The following is a 23,475-nucleotide window of genomic DNA, read 5'->3' as shown; positions in this document are numbered from 1 at the left end:
GATATGCATACATGGAAGATATCTTAAAAGCAAACAGATAAAATGCTTACTCCCAGCGCTGGTAATCTTTGTGTGCAACTGACAGCAACCTTCAGTTTCCAGTCTGTTTCGCCATCGAGCTGGTCAGTTCGAATGAAACATGAACCTAGGAGTTATGAAGAGACATCAAACAGTTACTTTGATCTCAAAAATTCAGTTTGGGTTAAAAAAAATTAAGAAGAGTGAAAATAAAGCAATGTGCAACCATTTCTAAATAAACATCCTACATATAAAAGGATTCATATTTTGGAATGTCTGTGTATTTCTTCCAGGAATGCTACAGATATCACAATAGCATATTTTTTCTGATAAAATTAGCAATATCCTGTTTATGAAAGAGGGAGAGAAATCCTATTTTACAGGTTAACAGGTTTACAAATGTTATCAGAAGAGATACAACTTCGTGGGCTGAATTTTAAACAGGTTTAGGTTTTTTTCTTTTTACAATTATCACTTGCACAATTCCAACACAAGAGAATAATGAACTGATGCCTGTGATTTTTGTCTCTTTGCTGGTATGACATCACAAACTTATCTGAAAATTATATCTTAAAATAAATCCTTCATATGGATACTATTTAAAACAATATAGGCCCCAATGTATTACACTGAAATTATTTTGAATCATCTGTAATTGTCAAGCATCCAAGGTTAATGAAACCTGTCAACACATGCACAGTACTTAAGATACCAGGGAAGCTCAAGGTACAGACTGATACATACTGAAAAGAATCAGTATGCTTGACAGACAGAATACTAGTATTCAAGAAACAGAAAACTGAGACTAGTGCACAGCCTCTCCCTGCCCTAATAACTAGTTTGATGGGTATCATCAAGCATAGACTATTACATAGATGACTAATGTAAGATTCAAAAAAGACTGCACATGAACATTGCAAATCTATTAAAAACATACACAATTAGCTACAATTTCCATCTAGTTTGAAGCCTTTAAAAAAAGGTGGTAAAGTTTTAGCAATACTCTTGACAATTGCTACACTAAAGAAACCTTAAATGTTTCTGAAGTAGTAATTACAGCTTCCATTACCCTACAGCCCAACAACTGTATACACTATTGTTACTGTGTACTGAGTGTGAAAATAGAATTTTCTAGTTATTTGTAAATGTTAAACAATGTGTATAGACTTACATGTGTATATACCCACAATTCCTCCTATATTTCAATCAATCCAATAAAAACTAACAGTTTCATCACTAGAAGTGATATGGTAGCTATTAAACTGAAAAAAACATTGTCAAAGGACTTTATCTGGGTTTGAGTCTTCTTACGCTGTCCTGGTTTTGGCTAGGATAGAGTTAATTCTTCCTCTTGGTAGCTAGACTAGTACTGAGTTTTTAGATTGAGTATGGGATTTGGTTATGAGAAGAATGCTGATAATGCGCTGATGTTTTCAGTTTTTGCTAAGAGATCAAGATCTCTCCAGCTCCCCAGGTCCTGCCTGTGCGCAGGTGTACAAGCTGGGAGGAAGCATGGTCAGACCACCAGACCAAAATTAGCCAATGAAATATTCCATATCATATAATGTTATGCTCAGTATATAAAGAAGGGGTGGCTGGGAAGGAAGAGGTTCTCTCTCTCACTTCCAGGACTGCGACTGCAGGATCTTGGTATTTTGGGATCACTAGCTAGGAATGGGCTAGGTATCAGTCAGAAGGTGATGAACAATTGCTATGTGCATTACCCATTTGTACTTCCTATTACTGTTATTGTTTTATTTTATTATAACTATTAAACTGTTCTTATCTCAACCTACAAGTCTCCCTTTACTCCTCCAATTTTATCCCCCATCACCTGGGTGGGGTGAGCAAGCAGCTGTGTGGTGTTCAGCTGCCAGCTGGGTTTAAACCACAACATGCACAGACAAGAAGACACTGTGATAAAAGCATTGACTCTAATAAGCAATACATCAGGAAAGGGTACCTACCAGTGAAGACAAAAATTAAGAGAGAGATTCCTTAATAGGACACATGGACCCTGATGTAAGTAAAATCTAAAATCTAACAGAACCCAATGTTTTATTCATCAAAACCTGTAAATTAAGCAGTTCAATGAGAACGGTCTGAAAGGTCATACTTGAGAAGCCACCTGAAATTGTATCTGACTAGAAGGCAGCATTTTTGCACAAGTCTTGAAAGAAGCTTACAAGCCTTCGTGTAACAGCTGTATTTATATTAAGTGCATAGTAATTAAACAAATCTTTAAATGTTAATTTAAACAGCTCTCAGAACACATTATCACAACTAAATTTCACCCAAAGCTTAGAGCTGCAAACTGCAAAGCTGTATCTAAAGTTCTCAAAAAGCTGATTTTATATTCTTGACAGGATTCCTTACAGATTCTCTTCTAAAAATAAAATACTATAAAGCACTTTTTGAAGAGTCCGGTGATATGCACTACATAATAATTAAGAGTGAGGTACCTAGAAACATCTAGAAATACCACGGTTTCACCACACTTCTTATCCATGGCATAGATGAGCCTGCTTTCCATCATACTTTTCCTGTACAAGACATTTCATGGCTCTCTTTACCCTTCTTGTCAATGTTGCTCTCTTCCATCAATTTCATTTAGAATTATACTATAGATCAATGCAGTTCAAGACCAGTGTTGCTCCTGTGAATGGTTGACTGCACATATATTCATTTAATAGAGCTCACACTATGACATGTATTGGGCAGCTGCATTTCCTCTCCACTTCAGCAGTTAATTTCATCAATAAGTTATCTCATAGCCTGTTTCCCTTTTATCTAGAAAAAAGGACTGTTTTCTGCCAAGTCAGCTTTCAATAGTGATCACAACAGCAAAACTGAAACAATACAATCCTCCTCTTTAGTCAAACCTGCCGCAGCATTTGAGGTAAGTAATTTTAATGATACTATGAGATCCCGATGTTAAGCCTGGTTTAACTAAGCTAGAATCATGGGAGATTAAACATGCAATTAGAAATAATGTATAAAAACAACTCTTCACCCCTACCAAGCCATTGGACCTGTAAAAAACTATACCCCACTGTGTATTGCATGGAAGTCACATGTAATATACCTTTGGAAAGTGTTTCAGTCAGCAGTACATAAAACTGAAAATCAAAGTCTTCTAAAAAAATAGCTGTTGTAACTGCTCCAGTTTGAAATGATTGGAAGCATTTTCTCCTCCTCCCCAATCACAAAATTAAAAAACAACAAACCAAATGTAGTATAAAATTGCGTTACATACTTTAACAGAATGCTTTAGGTCAGTGTTAAAAATCTCTTACATTTCTAACCTGAACATGACTTGCCAGGAAAAAAAAATAAAAATCCATACCTTACATCAAGAATTGCTCTGAATTCAGTGATAACTCTCGAATCTGACAATTACTTTACAACACACAAAGAATCAAAATTTGTTGTTGTGTGCTGCTTAAAGGAAAAATCAGAAGTATTTTAAATATTTACCAAAGAATAGCTGTCTACAAAAAAGAGATCAATTCCACACTGAACATAATAAATTTTCCTAAGGCTATATATAAAGGAGAATGAATAGAATACAACTTTATACAGTGAGGGCATTACTCATTCAAGTCTAGTGGACAAAGCTGAACATTGTGAACATCTGACTTTGTCTTTATAATGAAAATTTTGATCTGAATTAGAATTTAAAGGTTGATTTAAGGAAATGACACTGGGTTTAAAGAGTTTAGTCATTTATCAAAAGTGGTGAAAACTTCACATGAACACATTTAAACTAATTTACAGGTATGTAATATTCATTTAGCCTAATCAGTTGAAGACAGACATAAATCAATTTAGAGCATGTCCATGCAAGATGCTGCCCAAGTGAAATTAAACTGATTTTAAAAATAATTTCGTTTGAAATCTGAGATTTGTATGGTTAGGAAAGTCCTAGGATGACTATTCCACTTTTTGTGTTTTAACAAAAGCTCAATAATTTGAGGCCTGTCCAGAATTTAAGACTGCTTTTCTGTGGAAAAGCAGCACTTGAAAACAGTTTTAAGAAACTGAAGTAATTATGTAAATTTAAAATATAGGATATGTTGCTAATCATTAGCAGATGGTTATTTGAGATACTACAGATAAAACTCATCTTTTTTTAAAGGCTATTTTGTGGGTTAACAGAATATTGAACAAAAATAATGTTTATTTCAGTAGCTTTAGCAGTATTGTGAAACAGAGATACAAAAGCTCATCTGTGAAGGCACTAATTTAGAGCCATGATATGCCTGACCTAGATTTGTCAAACTGAAGTACAGAGTAAGCAGGGAGAATCCTACTTACTCAGTGTGTGCTGGACTTACGGCTTCATTCAGAACATCCATACAGGACGTGTACGTGTCAAATGCTTCTGGGAATGCCTTAAATTTACATGTGCATCAGTGACCTCTTTTGTGGGCCTGCATACCTCTAGAAATCCCAAAAAAAATGGCCCCGAACAAAAAATTTCAAACTAAATACAGGTTGTGCTTGAAAAATGCTGGTCATATTTTAGCCTTAAACTTTTAAAAAAAGGGGGAAGGAACATTATCACCACCATCCCACCACCCCCAACCAGAAAGAGAAGATTCTTAATGAAGTAAACCAATTATATAGTGTTAATTAATAGACAGCTTATATCATCATCAGATAGCCAAATCTTGTATTTTTTTATACTACCAAACTTAGTATTCATATTTTATGTATTAATTTCTTTGTGTGTTGGTACCTTTAAATTTCCTTAAATTACAGTAATGTACATAAACTTGTGCTATCACCAAGCACTTAAGTTTTATTTTTATATACACACTTCTGGGTATTAATCACAGTGTTTAATACATGCTTCTGAAAATAAGCTATTACTTGGGATGTTACATATTTTCTTAAATGTATTCTAGCTTACAGGGTTTTTAAAACTGTTGTGTGTTAATTATTTATTCCTGTTTCATTTGGAAATGTTGTTTCTGATAAGCAGAAAGATGGGTAATTTCTCCTTAAAATAATTAGCTACTATTCAGCCTGTTTACCAAAGGGAACATGTAGTGAAAGTGTAGTTTACACAAGAAACCCAGAATAGCAGTATTGACAGACTAAGAACAATCTGCTTTGCAAAAGGAAAATAATTATATATAAAATTGCATCACCTGATTTTCATGGAAGGCTATAATGAAGAAAAAGGCAAAAATATCCAAATTATCCAATTTACATCAAGAACGGATGCTTGCAATAACTGTGGAAAGAAAATCTCAACTACCCTAGAGAAGGTGGTTTAGTCTGCTGCAGAAACAACACTGTGTCATCTGTAGCATTACATACTTTCTTGTATATTACATACATCGTTCTTTCAGTCAAAGGCTCTTTAGTAGAAGACCGCAACTTTTCTTAGTAGCCTAACAGTGTCCTAAAATAATCAGACAGAAGCAGAATATCCTACCAATTATACAAGTATGGCCTCATGCTCTTTGTTAGGCAATAATACTCTTGAATAATCTAAGACCAGGTAATTGAACCCAAATACCTCAAAATTAATGCATCAGCTCACAGAAATTTCCTGCAAATCAGATTCTGAAAAAGGCAAGGAAAAATTTAGGTAGAGGAGCATCATGAAAAGACAAAACTTCCTCCCTGCTTCCTTCTTTATCCTGAAGTCTACTGGCTTTTTTTTTTTTTTTTTACAGAGAGGTGGGGAAGTATGCTAATACATAAAGCACTTGCTTTCCAGGACCAGCCAGCTTTCCTGACTAATAGCAAGATGAGAAAGTAAGATGGTTTTCTTGCCATAAGAAACTAAACTATCCCACTTGTCCTGTATCCAGAACTTAATAACCACTCCCAGGTCCTGGCCTGGAAGAAGGATCTGAGAAAGAAGCGTTAAGTTATGAGATGAGATGGAAGAGAGGATTCTAAATTCAGGGGAAAAAACCCCTAAGGAATAACTTATTCTGACTAGCATTAAAAAATGACAAAGTGAATGATCCATCATTATAAAAATACTTCCACACTTCCGTCCTTCACTTTTTCTGCTCTTGCTTTGAGCAATCACTTAATACAGATCTTGTCTTCAACTACACCTATTTAATCAGCATTTTACAAGTGAAATTATTTTTAAAAATATTTCCATTTTTAGATTTCACAAGTACATTCAAATTCCTTCCACAGAGCCTTAACAGTCAGCCCACACACTGTATTTGTTACAAACGTCAGTATACACAGCAAAGAATAGTATATAAGAAGCCAGTCAACAACACAGAAGTTCTGAAAACCTTATTTAACTTTCTCTTGGAGAACACTGAAGTTAAAGGATTTCTGCTTGCATATTTTTTGCCAGATATCAGCAAGCTTAAAAAAAGAGACTTGCCAGTAAGCACTAAAGAGAACTTATAGGTATAATTCAAATAAGCCATAGCACATATTTTAATGTCATACTGTACTGAAGATGCATCGGAGGGAGGAGACTATGATTTAGTTGTATATAGCAGATATGCAGGAATATGCATATTTTAGAAGCATATTAAAGGCCAACCAACCCAGTCCTGAAAAGGTATTGTTTTGTCTGCATAAATGCAAGGTTGAATTCCACACTCCCTTACAGATATATCATCAAAAAAACACCATAGAGTGTGGGCACTAAGCCAAAAAAAAAAAAATCATCAAATTGAATTTCATTTACTTTCTATAATATGTAACTGATAAGAATTCATGTCAGTTATTCTTAAACAAAGAAAATGCTAAACTACCATTACATGTCTGTGTTCTTCTGAGTCAAATCTAAATAAATAAAATTATGTCTGCCTTCTCTCTCAAGAGCTGTATCCAATGAATTTTTTACAAATGAGAACAACAGCTACAACTAATGCCTTTCAAGCCTCAGCAAAACTGAATTATTAAATCTGTCTGCCTATATCCTATTACAGCCTACTTATGAATACTTGATTTTATTTTGTATAATTGACAACAGTTGTCAGGAAAGGAAGGTTTTAACGGCAATCAAATTAAGATCAACTGGTATAAGTGTCACAGTAAAGAGCCTGCATCAAGTGTTGATGAATTAATTGATGGGTCACTGGGAAACAAGGCACATGGAGCTGTGGTGTCATAAACAGCTATATATTGTCTGGTAGTATTACCAGTCCTCCTGCTTTAAGTCAGAAGCATTGAAAGAGATGGGTTACTAGAATATACCCAACAAAAGAAAAATGGACTTTGACTTCACACACCTAACACCAGATCATTTACGAACAACTTAATCTTTAAATCATTTATATTACTTAAGTGACTATGTGCATGAAAATTTTAAACTGATGACAAGATGAATAGCAGCACCAAGATGACATGTTGGAGTACAGAGTTTCATTTACTGCTATAACAAGAAGCTTTCAATTATGATAGCTTCTAAGGAGGAAAAAACCCCAAGACACCTGAAATGTCTCAAACACTTAAGCTATAATGCCATCACATAGGATGCAATCAAAAAAATGTAGTGACATTTATACAAGAAATTAGTTTTAAAGCATTAATTTCTCTTAAGACCATGAAAGAGCTGTGTGTACTTGAGATATTTGATCTGAATTAAGAAACCAATGAAGCAATTGATTAATTGGAATTTAAGCCATCAGTCACTGGATCCATCAACAGATTCATTTACATTCTAAACAATCAGCTGATGGTCTTATAGGATACCATGTATTAATACACAGTCAATATGATACCCCCAAACTCATCACAGTTCGTTATTGACAAGCACACAGATGCTTTTAATCCAAGCTTGATCACACTGCGTCTTTTTTGAATTGCGATATTGATTCAGTACGCTTTAGGAATTTTTATCTCTATTAAAAACATTATGGAATTCTCTTATATAGAGCAAACAAGTGTTCCAAGTAAATTCTAACTTACTGATTTATATTTTTTGAGATATATAGAAGGATACTCAAACACATTAATTCATCTTTTCCATTTAATAGGATTTGATGCACCACTTTGCTACACTAATCTTCTGATGTATACTAGTAATCTTTTTGGAGAAACCTAGCGATACAGAAAAAAGATAATGTGAATTACTTACATCTTCAGTTTAATGACAAACTCAAAAACTCTGTCATACAGAATGCTTAGAACACTGAAAAAATTTTCACTTTTCAGATCAAAATAAGGTGAAGGAGGCCAGAATAGCACTTTATAATGGTATGAAAATCATTAGTGTACTTGGCAGATGTCAGCTTTACCATTACATTTTATACAGAATACTTTTCACTAACACTACCTCCTGTTTGTGCATTTACTTAGTCTGCTATTCTAGTTGTTTTTACCATTTAGAACTGCAATAACCTATGGTGATTTGTTGTACGAATGATCCAAAAACATCCCCTGAATCCAAGAATCTTGAGAACATTTTCAGCCTTGCTCGTTCATTTGTAAACCAATTTTGCGCACATCTTCAACATATTAGTTGTATCTACTACATAGGTTACTATTAGAAACATGCTTCTCAACAAGCAGTAGATGTACATCTTCCTTCAAATGAATCAAGGATGAAAATATTTTCCAGAAGTAGTAATTGTAACAGTAAGAGAAAAATCCAACTTAGTGTAACCTACTACAGCAAGCTAATTTCAATGAGCTTAAAGACTACTTTGATACAAAATATGCTCCACATCTGGATATGTAAAAGGGATGAAACGGAACCGTTTGCAACAAGAAAGTCTTAACGCAAAAGTGGCTCCACTGCAAACCATTTTAAGGCCCCACTAAAACAGGAAAGTTGTCTTAACACTGATACCATTCCACAAGAGCTATTCCACAAACACCATCCATTTTGATATTTTAATTATCTGAACCATTATTCTGGTCTAAGTACAGAGTACAGCTGGAATTTTCCATTTATCTGTCCTTAATACAGTGCTCATTTGGTCTTCACAGGAAAACATTCTGGTTTACAATTGGAAAGTTGGTTCTTATTTAAAATGTATTATGAGAATTATTCTTGCATGCTTGCTTAAAGATTCAATAGCATCCTTCTTACAATGTACAGTCAGATATGCAGTATATTATACAGGACAATCATTAAATTGATGCCTATTTTAACAGAAATGGAATCAGGAATTAGGACTTTTTAACTACCTTTCCTTCTTTTTTGTCTTAAATTTCAGTAGAAAAATTAAAATCAATCCAATCAATTTTCTGATCCTAATGCAAAGCACATATTAACATTGATGCCACATGTAAAGTTTCAGAACATTCAAAATACTTCAAGAATACTGACTAAACAGGCTGAGTTTTGACAGCACAGCAGAACTTGCTCTTCCCATCAACCTCGCTAATGCACATGTATTTTCTTGTGTTACTGGTCTTTAGAAATATATGTACATATACACCTCAAAGAGGAGTGCTGCAGCTGACTTAAGAACCATTTTCTCCCTTGATGAAAGCAGAGCTCACAAGCAAACAGAGAAGGAAGATTTTAGCAGCAGCAATAGTAATCAACTTGAGGGACACTAAATTAGAAGAAGGAGGAATCCAAGCCTTGGTATCTCATAAAGTTTAAACACAGAAAAGTACAAGTCAAAGGAGCTGACAAAGCCACCAGATTACAATAGGCATGTGAAAAACAAGACGATAAATCTTTGATTCAAAATTTAGCGGGGGGAAAAGCACATTCTCCTTTACCAAACAAGAGCCTTGGGAATAAGCAACAGACCCAGCTGCAAGGATTTATCACTGGACTTCATCACAGCAAAAAGCAGAGGATTTCTACTTTTTCCAATTTCTTTTTACTTGACAGACAGAGGAAAGCTGTGAAAAGCTACATGGACACCGGCAATCAGAACTGTAACTGAAGAAGTTAAATATTTGAGCTAAATTTAATTTACCCTTCACACGTACCAAGAACAATGACAGTGTGGCAACATGGCCCATAGCACTTGTATGGAGAACCCAGTGCTCTCCTCAACCACGTACTCTACAAGATAGGTTTTCTACCACTGGAAAATGCTGCTAGACTACGGTAGTTCAAGTCTACACACACTTCCATTTCAACTCAGCCAGCCACATACCTCAAAAGCCCCATATAAAAGTTAGAATGACAGAAACATGTGCAAGCCATCCTTTCCTTATGAATACATTAAGATCGATTTGAGGATCATTTCTAAATTTTTAGTGAGACAACTTTAAAACTACTACAAGATCACTCCTCATTAAACCTCATAATAAAGATGAGGACCACCAAGAGACATTTTCCAAACGTTTAAAAGAATTATCAAGTTAATGTTAACAGCTTGCCTAGAAAAGCCTTCAGGTAAAAGAAAAAAAAAAACTGAATTAAACAATCTAAGAAAAGAAGAAGGTGACATTATCTTTAAAAAAACATAATGCATGGCATCAATCTTATGAACAGATACGTTATGGAAAACATATTATAAATTGCTTCTACACAAGGAATTCTTGAACCTAACTTCTGCAAGAGCAATTTGTCCTTTATTTTCAAAGACTTCAACAACATATCCATGGTCTATCAGTTATAAATATGCATATAGTTTGTTTTCCCAGCTTGTCTTGCCTTCAAGATCTGCTTTAAGGCTTCTCACCTTCATCTTTTCTAAGCCATTTCCCAAAATTGGGGGAATTGTTTGGGATTTCAAGATATTCAGATTGCTATTGCAGCTGAGCCACTAAATGCCCTAAAATTCTGAAGAAATGCATTATCGCTGGAGAAGGAGGACCAGCACATTTATGCCTAATGCAATACACAGCCTCCTTACAGATCAACTTGTTCAACTCTTACTAGTTTGGGATTCTTTTTGGTATGAAAAATAAATAGTAAAATATTTCTTTGTTACTGTTTATTGTGCTACAAATCTAATGAAACACATGCATTGTGCTAGTCACCCAAGTATGCACAGAAAATAATTATAGAATAAAATATATGATCATGTCTTTTAATAACATTTTAATGCATAATTTTACATCAATAACAGAGAGAAGGCAATACTATTAGGAGCTTAATGCCTGCCAAGACTTATTCCTTCCACCACATATCACTCATACTGACTATATCTTAAACAAGTAACCGATCACATAGAATCAGTATTACTCAGTGGCTTAAAGCAGATACCAAAGCATTTCAAGCCTGAGTTAAATCAAATGTTAAAAACAGAATAGGAACTGAAGTATAGAAACAGATTAAAGTAGTTTGGACAGATTGTTGGCAGCTACTCATGCCCTGAAGATAAACTTTTATCTGGCCGTATGTGCAAAACTTAACTCTAGTCATTTATCATTCTCTATAGCAATAGATTTTCAAAGCATTTTAGTTCCCAGACAGGTAGGTTTTAGAACGCTTGTTTTCTAAATGTAACAGAAAATTCCAGAACGTGTGACAAATACAGCTCCTTCAGCCTTATTATTCTGCAGTAGCTGGTTTTATAAAGAGATAAAAAGTGACATCAGTTGTGCAACTGAATTTCAAATTGACAGTTTTCCTCTGGTTTGATTTTCAAATATGTGAAGTTCCAGAACAGGCTGGGGCCCAGACAATTAAGGTGTTTGTAGAACACTTATTCCTAACTGTCCAGAGTAAGTAGATACTGCTTGAATCACCTTTATTTTATTTACTTGCAGTGAGTTTGGGATTTTGTATGAAGATGCAAATGTTCTGCATATTTGCAAGCACAATGCTCTCTTTCTATAGAGAAATGCTTAGGAATTCATTATTTTCAAAATAACTCTTCTTTAACTAGCGGACTGAACACTGGCACAGCTTGCCCAGAGAAGCTGTGGAATTTCCCTTCTTGGAGATAGTCAAAAGCTGTCAGGACATGGTCCTGGGCAATCAGCTCTAGGTGGCCCTGCTTGAGCACACGTGTTGGACCAGATATCTGGAGATCCCTTCCAATCTCAACCATTCTGTGATTCTGAGATACCATCTAAAGTACTCACATAGGTAAGACCAAAACAATCTAATGCAGGCCTGAAAAATACCCGATGTAACAACTGTGCAATTGGCATTACCTTAAAAGTAATTAAAGGTTCTTCTCAATCAAAGGATTGTGAGAATTTGTTACTGATTTCCTGTTTCCCTATTGCTCTCACTGCACAGCTGTAGCAATACACAGAGTATTTTGGAATGTTCACACCAGTAAATTACTATATACTGGATTTAAAGGCGTACAATAACAAAATTGTTTTATGATGATGACTTGTGCATGACCGCATGCTTGACAGCAGTGGAACTGCTTAGCTAGTGAGAGTTGCTCTCTCTAGAGTATCACCTCTAACAATACATAGAACACCCACTTTTTGTCAATTCGATAGCTGCCACGGAATCTCCACAGCTGATGTCTTAAAATGCATTTGTGGACCGTATTTTACTAGACATTTACAGTTTTTACTAACTTTTACAAGTTTGTTAGAGGAGTATCTTAATGCAGTACTATGCCTCTTGTGAAAACTACTTTTTTCCAGAAGCAGTGGCTGTTATGCTACCTAGAGTCAAGTGTCTGCCAAAAAATTCTAACTCTGTGCAAAAGACAGATGTACCAGGTTAAAATAGCAGTCAGGTAAGTTGAAGTAGACCAGTAAAAGCACTTCCACTCTACCCCTTGGAAGTTCAGTTTCTACCAGGAACGGCTGAAGAGAAAACCCAGCTCTTTCCATACCATCACAAAGCATTATCTGTGATGAGGGAGACCTCAGGAACAAAAAGAACAGTTTAACTAAGATTAATCAATTCTTATCCTCCTAAAAAGCTACTAACAAAAACCAGTATCATAACAGTGTTGTGATTAGTCTGTCACAAGCCTAAATAGTTAGCAGTAGTACAGAATACAAACAATTCTTGGCTTTTCCAGCTGCAAGGGCTTTAGCCCTATTTCCATGCACAATACTATTCCACCATGCTATCTTTCTCCCAGTAACTTTCAACTTGTGACCAGTTTCAATCAAATATGGCAGACCAAAGATCACAAGGATATGAAATTCCTTTAATTTTTCTGAAAAACAAGAAGATGAAAGACCCAGATGAACAAAAGAAAAGCCGAGCCGTTATCTCTAGCAGTCATCTGTTCTAGGACCTCAGCTCAGAACCATCCACTGCATATGCCAGCTTTTGTTCCATGAATAGTAAGATTCTGAGGTTACTGGAGGTAGATAATAAAAAGGTTGAAAGAAAAATTTAAGCTTCATTCATTCGTTTTGACACTGTAGTCACCTTATCAAATTTGTGTTTCCCTCAGAATTTCACATTTGAAAGTTAACAGAGCACAAATATTTCAGAGATATCAAGTCTTACTAAGACATGCACCAGATTTTCATAAAGGACCAGTTCCAGTTCCCATCAGAACACTTTTGTGTGTTAGCATAGGAATAGCTGGCCTGGATCAGAAACCACGCACTGAACCAAGGCACCAATACCACCAGGCACCACCAAGGTGGAGGACTAGGATTTTAGCTTAGAGAAGGAAAGAGTTGCTTAGAGGAGGAAGGAGTTTATCCTTGAAATTTTTCTTCTGTCTTTTACAAACACAGCATCTTTGATAATATTTCTATAATGCTGAAGTCATTAACACCTGCTTCAGTTGGCAGTTCCTGTGGACAATTATAAAGTTATACAGTGATGTCTGGAATGCCCTGTCTAGCTTTTGATCTATAATTATATTATTATAATTATAATCATATAATTGGTATGGCATGTAGGACAAATAAAATGTAGAAAGCATGCCAAGCAATTTAAAAAAAAACCCCAAACAACTAAAATCTATGTTAAAGGCCACTTAGGATATAGCTTAATTTCAGTTAGGGAGCTTTCTGTTGCTATAACAGAGATCTTGCCTACATTTGCATAACAGCTTTCCACTAAGGTAGTCAGTTGTTTTTGGCATGAGGCCTGCTTATACACCAAATGAAAATAACCTTTAAACCATCTTTTGCAGCCAGCTCAGCACGAAAATTTCTTTTAATCTGGTGGAAGGCTGATAAATGGGACAAATCGTCCAAGTTGCTTGTCATCTCTGCTATATGTAATGATCAAAATCAAGGTTCAGCCTTAATCTTCCCCCCTCCTCCCTTTTTAAATATATAAAACCAAGATACTATTCCAGGATTTTGTTGGTTTGGGTTTTTTTTGTTGTTTTTCTTTTTTTAAAAAATTTTACTTTGGAAGTCAGTGAAGGTCTTGTAGAAACCTCTGTTATATGGGGAGCCTGACAGCAGCAAAGAATTCATATCGGAGGAGTGATTTCTACCTGCTCCACCCACCCAGGAATTAATCCTAACTCTAAACTCAGCCATCTAGCTGCCTCCATTCATGAAAGAGAGGAATATCAATGTCACAGGCTGTCAAACATGAATACAAAGACCCACCTACATTAATCTTTAAATGAACTTTTCTAAAAGTCTGGTTAAAAAATCAAACATATGAATCTTAGAAATTAGATGCATGTACACAATTAGCATCATCATCATATCAGACTAAATGAAGGTATCATTCTAGATAAAGACAATGTATCTGATAAAGAAGACATCTAATAAGAATTCAGTTTTACAAAATAAGCTTGATTCAGCCTCTGCTATTTAGAGTAAAAACTATACTAAAAAAGTCAACATTCCTAAAAGTACATTTGGAGAATGGGTGAGACATGGAAGGGGAGCAAAACAAGCACATGCCACTGTCATTTCTTCCATGGTACCACACTTGCATAAAAGGAAACAAGAAGTTGTTTCAGGCTGAACCTTGTAAACTACCCATTTATAACTAACAGCTTATTTTTTGACTGAAGATATAGGATACTGCAGTGCTACATACTACAGTAATATGTAGTGTAAATACTGAATTTGGAAAATAGTACTTTGCCCCAAAAGAAGCTTACAGGGTGGGTTGGATTTTAAGATTAGTTCAAACTCTATTCTTTATAGATTTATAGTAACAAGTTATAGTTAAACTGTTTTATTGCACAGAAGATAAAATAAAATTACATATAGAATATAAAACCATGCAAAAAACTAATGTGTTTTACAAAGTACTTAAAGTGTCAACTATAAATTAAACCATAAATCAGTCAAAACTGCAACATCCAGGAAGAAACAATTACCGATATAAGTGTTCAGTCTTTAGTCAAAAAACAATTACTGCCATATGCTTGAAGTTCAGGGGATTAGTTTTTTGGTGTTTGTTTCGTTTTCAAAGTGCAACATCAATATAACTAGTTAGCCTGTTGCATGCTTAAAAAAGGTGCATTTTCAATGTTAAAAATCACATTCCATGTGCAGCAGAAGTGTATATAAGTAATTTATATCAGAATTCTGGGAAGGTTTCACTCAATCTGCCCTTTTACTCACTTTACATTCTAATGAACATTTACATAGTAGGTACACAGTTCTTTCAAAGTGCTCACAAGCCTTTTTTTAATATCAATTATGGAAAGTCTACTGTTACGACATAAACTTTTAAAGTAAGTTGCTTTATTTCCTAGAAAGCAAATTAATTCAGCTTCTTACAGGAAAATTTAATTATGACATTCTAAGAAAGCTGAATGAAGTAGACTTAAACACTGACACTGAAATAGACTTGATGAACTTTACTTTCAAAAATGTTTTTCTTCACCCATTTCTGACATAGGGATTCACCCTGTTCCCCTTCTTCCATATATATCTTCACAAAGAGATAGTTTAACTTACATTAACTATGGTACTTCAAGATTTACTACTCATATATATTCTAATCAAGACACAGAGGTATCCTGTACAGATGCATTTCTGGTGTGTATTGTTCATTGACAACCATCCTTCAACTAACAGTACTACAGGAAACAGAGACTACACAGTGCCTTATAACCTCACAAACAGAATCCAGGAATTTAAGAATTAACAGGGAGGAAAACATGCTATAGTGCAGATATGCAAACTGCATAATTTAAGAACTTGTTTTGTGGCAAATTAGGCAACTGTGTCATCTTGTTCATTTATTCCAGCAGTGACAATGCATCTGATGTCAACTGCTGTAAGGATCCTAGTTAAGGACACCAAGCTAGCTCTCACCAGATGAACAGTTCTTGATGCCCCTACAACAGCAAATACTACACAATGTTACATACTGAGTTCCCTACACATTTCTACTGTGCAAACATCACTTAAAGAAATTATAACTGATACATACCCCTGCTGGAGTGGATGATGATTGCTTCCGAATGCCTGAATATGTAACACCTAATCCAACACAGCTATTGAAGGCTAGAAAATTTTGGATCAACACACATTGACCTTCTACCTCTTACATGTTGCATGCAAGTAGCCTAAAGTAATTCTTCTACTGGTGCAGAAGTCCTCCTACTTTCAACTTTTCTAGGAGCTGTGATTTCAGTTGAAACAGTTTTTGGGTCAGTAGGAAAAGATGACATTGTGAGTAGTCAAAAAAAAATTATCAATTTCTTTTAAATCATGCTGGATCCAAGAGATTTGAGTTGTCAGACATTATGCATTTTAATAAAATGCAGTACTGTGGGAGGGAATAAAAAGAAAAAGCCCATGCATCCTGAACCAGAGGGTGGTTAACCAAGGTGGAGATTATATACAGACTACTAGGAAATTTTGTCAGTCCAGACCAGTTATAGATGATCTAGTGCATCTAATCAGCATTTCAAAGTCATTAGCAAGACACAGTAACCATACAGTAATTTCTTCTTCTTTCAGCAAATATATAGCTCTAGTAGTATTATGTAGGCTATCGGAAATATTTGTCTTCTCTTACAAACGATCTCTGCAAATTTAGCCTTTTATCTGCAATATATGATAGAACTCCAGTGCCACAGTGAAATACCAAGTGCTACTAATGCAGGGTTTACCAATATTAGCTTTGCGAAATTTAGTGCTGTCTGACAAATATCAGACAGTTCTTCAGGATCTGAAGAGAAATGGTAATATAAAGGAGGGAAACTCATTTGAGTTATATGGGTGGCATCCAATAGCAATTTCTAAACTTTAATCAAAACAGCTATAATTTATAGGGTTCCTATAAAGGAGATATTTGTTTCTCAAAGATTAAGAGTACTCTCCTATCACCACGTGAAGAGAAAGAGCTAAGGAGAAGTACTTTTCTTTCTCACAATCAAGGAAATACTTTTGGTTTTTTGACTGACCAAAAAGACAGTTTTATTTCTAAGTAAAAAAATTCAGTTATTTCAAGTTTTTACATTATAATAGATATTTTTCAGTTATTTTGATCACATATGAAAATATTAGGTTCGGTTTTCAGTTCTTTTCAATTTAATAAATGAAATACAGATGATACTTAAATGTGTGTTGCAAGATAATGATTAGTTGTAAATAATTTAAAATAATGTCAAGTCATATGAAACAAGTAGTCTTTTAAATATAAAGTAGTCTTAATATTTGCTGTACCTAAGCATTTTGTTATAACAGTTCATAAAATCATTTATTTAGAGGAATATACCTATAAATGTCTCATGTTCACAGTAGGATTTCTCCTGTTTTACAGTCCAAGCATACTGTATTTCTCACATATGGACACTCTCCCATTAGTAGATCTACCATCAATCTATTTGAGCACTTCAAACTGGCCACAATGCACAATCTAAAATTTTACTGCAACCACAAATTTATCACGTAACCAACGTGAATTATCAAAACATACCAGTTTTTTCCGATGTTCTGAGAAACACCATGTCGGATGGGATTCGTTGATTCTGAGGAGTGGAAAAAAAAAAGGTTGTTTTTAAGTAGGAAAAAAAAGTTAATTCCAATCAAATGTCCAGTAAGATCTATCACTAAAAGGTCACACTTGGATTGAAACTCAATTAAAATAGGATTTCTCACAGTACTTTACATTCAGCATTTGCAATTCAGAAATCAATATTTTCGAAAAATTATACAATAAGCAAACAGCAGCTAATCCTTTCAGATGCTCTTTATAAGTGAATCATAAATACCTGAAGAACTACAACAGATTTACATTTTCTTGACTGAAAACAGTAGTTCAAGAATATAAATATCTAACTGAAATATTTTAAAGAATAATTTCATTGAGCAAAACTGACAGCATATATAATTGGAAACACAGTGAAATTTAAAACATCTGTCTTGGCACACAAGTTGCAAACATTACGTATACCAAGTATTCTCCTCTCTCCCAACGCACACAAACATACACAGAGGAAATAACAAGTCAGGGAACAGCATTTTCCTGTTTCACATATCTATAAACCTCTTCTTTATAAAAATGAATAGAATTTCTTCCTCAGTATCTAAGGCACAGAGCCATATGCACAGTCAAATGCATCTGCATACCTGTTCTGCCATTTCCCCTTCAAGCACTGAATTATCTGTATCAAATCACATTCTCAATTTTTTGTTGACCACAGAAAGGCCGATCTAAAATTTCACAGAAACGGCAAAACAAACAACACCACCCTCCCACACACACACTGTATGCTACATGCCTACCCAAATCCTTAGCTACCGCACCACTTGTTCACAAGGCATCTACCAGCACAAGTTACACACTGCCAGCATAGGGTTTAAGCATGAAAAAATGGGGGGGGGGGGGGGGGGGGGGAGAGTACAAAAGAACATGTCAAAACCTTAAAGAAATACAGGACTGGGAAGGAAAAAAGTGACAGACTAAACTGACAGGGACCAGAGTGAACAGTGGACAGCACAATGAGAAAAGATACTGTACTGAATTGCGGTTTCTTCCATCACAACTTATGTCCAGTATGTCACATGCTTTACTGTTTGATACTGAAGCTAAACACAAAGATTCCTTTGCATTTCATTTGCAGACTACCTTTAACCGACTAAGAAATCTCAGTGGGTTAGTAGCAATGACTTTACTAGTTTCATGCTAAAAAATATTTCTTAATATTCATTTCAGATTACCTGTTAATTATGCACAAATTATTTTCACATAGAAAGTATTTCCATTTGAGAATAAATTTCAGGTTTTCCTGTTATACTTGGTTGATACTGCCTTGAAAGCCACTGCATACCTAAGGCTCATCTTTTATTTTTTAAGAGTTCGACTGTCTGTTTGAATGGGAAAGAAAATAAATGTAGCTGACAAAGTCCACCACATGGCATACACAAAACTCATAGATTTCAGCCTTAAAAACCTAACTTTTTGTTGAGTAAATTGTCAAGAAGTGTGTTCAGTGTATGAGCATTTCAAAGCTACATAATTATTCCCTATTTCATACCTCAATTATAATCAAACTGCAAATTAATACAGCACTACTAATTCAATTGTGGCTCTATTTTGCACACAAGCTACCAGCTATAGAAAACTGGTTAGCTATTTCATACAGAAGAAACAGCAGTGAAGATAGGGTCAAGCTAACTTGAAAACTTCAAGACATTATTCAGTGGAACATCTCATGTACTGAACATAGCATATAGAATCCTGCCTGTAAATTTTATAAAGGTAATCCTAGTCACAATACTTTGATTCACTGTATCAAAGTGGAAGATAGGATGCTATGAGTTATTACAAAGATGTTAACTATCAAAGAAGAATAGAATGGGTTCAAAATTATCTTTATGCGACATTCACGTGCATTCAGCATGTAGCAGCTCAGAATGTGCTTATCCCAACAGGAACCTAGGCAGTAGCCCAGACCACAGCATCATCAAACATTCAAAAACCTCCTAGAAAGATCAGTACAAAACAGAAGGGGTATTTTTGTTCATTTGAGTCAAGTCAGTCCTCCATCTCAACATTTAAGGACACAACACTGCTATGAACAGAAAGAAGCCCAGCACACTCAAACTGGTTTGATCTGAAACCAGACACATAATTTGTCATTTTTAACCCTGCACTTTTTTATTCTTTTGAAGGCAGCACTTCCCCTTTATCACTGCATGTCAAAAGAAAAGCCTTAGAAGTATGTACACTCATAGACCCCTCCAATAAAACAGTTCAAAATACATCTATCAAGGTTATTGAAACACTGCTTTGTATAATGCTTAGTGTGTAGGACCTTCAAAATACTATGCCTGACTAATCATACAAATCAGTTCAGACAGTGAAAAAATTCACACTGTATCACTCATAATGGAGAATACATGTGTATTTACACCAAACACCACCACTGAAGCTGATGCTTTTTCCCATATATAATGCTGTACTCTAACATTTGCCTCAGTTCTTGAGAAGCCGCACTCATATAGCAAGAATGTTTCTGACCACGAAACATACTGGATAGGCAAAATTTTCCATTACTCCTAAGAAACTTTCTGGAGATCAACATGCAGCCACAACAGTGCCATCTGGAATAGTGTGATCTGAATAGGTCTATCAGAGTCAACTGCTGTTGGATATAATGTAATCCATAACTGGATTCTACATTATATAGGCTCAGCTTCAAAATAAGATGATGTAAATTCTTACAATCTCTGGGAAGCACGTACCTTTTGCCACTCCCTGTTACATACTCTCAAGGACACCGATACCGAAGTGGGACTGGAAGCAACTGCAACTGTATTCTCTATTGATGGAAAGTTCAGTATAGAGGGGCCAGGAAGGGCTACAGAGATAGCACTACCTCAAGCAAACAAGATGCTTGGAGAACAGCACGTTTGGAAACACTAGGTAATAGATGCATGTTCTGGTTTACCTAAAAATACTATGCAGTTAGCAAAAATGCCTCCTCATAGCTTAAAATTATGCATTTACATGCATGCATACTTCCTGATTTGCAGCAATTTCCATTTATTTGTAAAAGCCCAAAGAGTTAAAAATTCATGTGCTTGTCTGTATGTCAACAGTATTTACCATGAAGAGGCTGCTCACCTACAACTGCAGCTAGTACAGCATTTTTTGGAATCTTGCTTGGAATAGAAAATAATTCAAGATGTAGTGAAATTTATTACCCATCATGAGCCCAGACTCAACCAGGAATATCTCATATTCAGACTTGGAAAAAGATTCAGTAAAAACATTAATCTTAATATGTATTATTATGCACCTTTTAGAGGAACAAAAAAAGGAGGAAAGGGAAAATGCAACTTCAAAATTAAATAAATCTTTCCTTAAATGACAATAACAATTAAGCAGCTATCCAGTCTTCATATAGATTAGCTATACATTTTTGCAGCTTCCCTGCCAACTCAGACATAAATCCATTACACAAGTTTCAGGTTACTGGCTTCATGCCTACAAACTTCCAGTTACTTGTAAACAAGCTATAACACTTGAACACCACCAGAAAATTTTGCAGAAATAACAGTCAAGTGATCTAATACTAAATTAAATAGAAGTTCTAATAATCTGAATAAGTAACAGGTTTTTACAAATCATTACCAACTTCCACAGAGAAGGCATGTTTCATGTTCAGTAACTGAAACCTTCACCTGATACTTGCTATCCAAGATTCAGGTCTGTATGCCTGACAAAAATCAGGCAGAATCATGGAATATTTCAGCTTGGAAAGGGTCCATAAGGATCAAATCCAACTCGCTGCTCCTCACAGAACTACCTAAACTAAACCATTTGACTAGGAGCCCTGCCCAGACGCTCCTTGAATTCTGACAGGCTTGGTACTGGACCGATTCCCCGAAGAACCTTTTCCTAACGTCCAACCTGAACTTCTGCTGATGCAGCTTCATTCCATTTCCTCATGTCCTATTGCTGGTCACCAGATAGAGGAGATTAGCACCTCCCCCTGATGTCCCCTCTTGAGGAAGTTGCACGACTGTGATCAAATTAGTCAAGTCAGCATTTTATATTTTAATAGAAAAAATGCATATTGATTTTATGTCTTTTTAATGTGTTCTCTCTGCTTGTTTTTGTTTCCTGTAAAATAATATAAGCTTTCCCTGCATTAATATATCTGAATGTATGTTTCCATGGAGGGAAGGTTAGAGACTGTCTTGTCTTTACTTTCTCTCTCAGGAAAAACAAAACAAAACAAAACCACAACAGTATTTAAGATTGATATCTCGTTTTTCATCAGGTTTCCCGTATTTTAGAAGTGGGCAGAAAGGTACTACTGGAATACTAGATACCAAAAACCTCTGTCACTTACTGCTGACACTGGAGAGCAAAGATGTACCTAGTCACTATAAAAGAGTAACTACACAGAAACAGATGGCAAGTATGCTACAAAAAAATCTTTAACACCTCATTATGGAGAAAATTAAATTCTGTTGTACATTGTCACAGACAAACAGCAGCAATATGTCAATCATGTTAGCCCTCTCATGTCATATTTATCAAAGTGGAACAAGTTAAAATGACAACACATACAACTTCAAGCATTCAGAAACCCATGAAGAAACTATGTAATCTCAATTACCACAAAGATGAAGCTAGAAATGTTTATTGATATATACTCAAATTTGAATATAGAAGTCATGAAAATGACTTGAATACATTGTTTTGCTTAAGTCTGGGCACAATTAGAGCTCCAGGAAAGGAGAGCTTCGATTTCTCTCAGTATTTGTCTATGCTGGAGACTTACAGATTCATTCCTAGAGATCAAAGTATGGCAAGACAATGGTCAGCACAAGGTAAGTACTCCCCCAAGCTTCTGGGTTCCCATGGCTAATGCCATTCAGGAATACCAGACAGACCGGAAAACAAGAAAACCCATAAACATACCTATATTTCTCTGCAACACAGGCTACAACATTCACTTGAAAAATACAATTTCTAACAGCTTTGAAATTACTTTTTCATTTTTCTCATGTTATTATAATGAGATTGTTATTTACATAAGCTTCTCCAGCTCCCTAGTCAGTCTCCCAATTCCCCTACAACTGCCCATAGCTACAGACCATCAGAATTTTGCATTTACTGTCCTTTCTTCTCCATTCGTGTGGAATGAACCATGTACTTTTCTCACTAAAATACTCCTGCTTGCTTCTGAGTTATAAACAGAATAGGTACTTCCCAGCTGTCTTCTTGCATCTGCATGCTGTGCAATACTGCATGGTAGCATTAACTGCAATCCTTACAAATATTGGATTATTTTCACTTTACACCTGAAATTAAGAAACAATTGTGTCCCTTTACAGATCCAAGACGAGCTCTCAAAGTTTTCAGATAAAGCATTACTGTTTCACATGTTTTAAAACACAATTATGTATTGTTATTATTAGATGTTATTCTTAATAATTAACTGTGTTATGAAGTTTAATGCCCCCTTCACATCTCCAAAATGTATTCCAAACTGTAAGCTACTCGTCTAAATAACAATTTCTGAACTCTTCAACTCATCCCTTCTATTTAGGAACACTATGCACACCTGTGCTCCCACCAGAAACTAAAAACGTATCTATCACAAACCAAGGAGAACATCTAGGAAGCAGCAAGTCCATTCGAGGCAGGGGACAGTTTTGCAGCTAACATAAAAACGTCTTTTAGCTTTTGAAAACAGGCAATATCTTCTTCTACTCAGGCCCCTAGTATTAGTACATTACAAAATTTACAGTTGAAACAAT

At 35.3% G+C, this 23,475-nt stretch overlaps 1 protein-coding gene across 1 annotated transcript in view; it reads right to left on the bottom strand.

The window, feature by feature from the left end:
• Positions 1–23,475, bottom strand: part of ATP9B (ATPase phospholipid transporting 9B (putative)) — a 168,070-nt gene that overhangs the window by 99,907 nt on the left and 44,688 nt on the right. The window contains exons 7-8 of the mRNA XM_074899760.1: positions 17,672–17,723; positions 51–145 (exon numbers count right to left, since the gene is read on the bottom strand). Coding sequence (XP_074755861.1) covers positions 51–145; positions 17,672–17,723 — 147 coding nt within the window. The remainder of the gene's footprint in view (positions 1–50; positions 146–17,671; positions 17,724–23,475) is intronic.

This window comes from Athene noctua, chromosome 2, assembly GCF_965140245.1.
Source record: "Athene noctua chromosome 2, bAthNoc1.hap1.1, whole genome shotgun sequence".
NCBI classification, from domain to species: Eukaryota; Metazoa; Chordata; class Aves; order Strigiformes; family Strigidae; genus Athene; species Athene noctua.
Note: the sequence above shows the minus strand (reverse complement) of the source record. Positions and strands in the feature narration are given on the sequence as shown.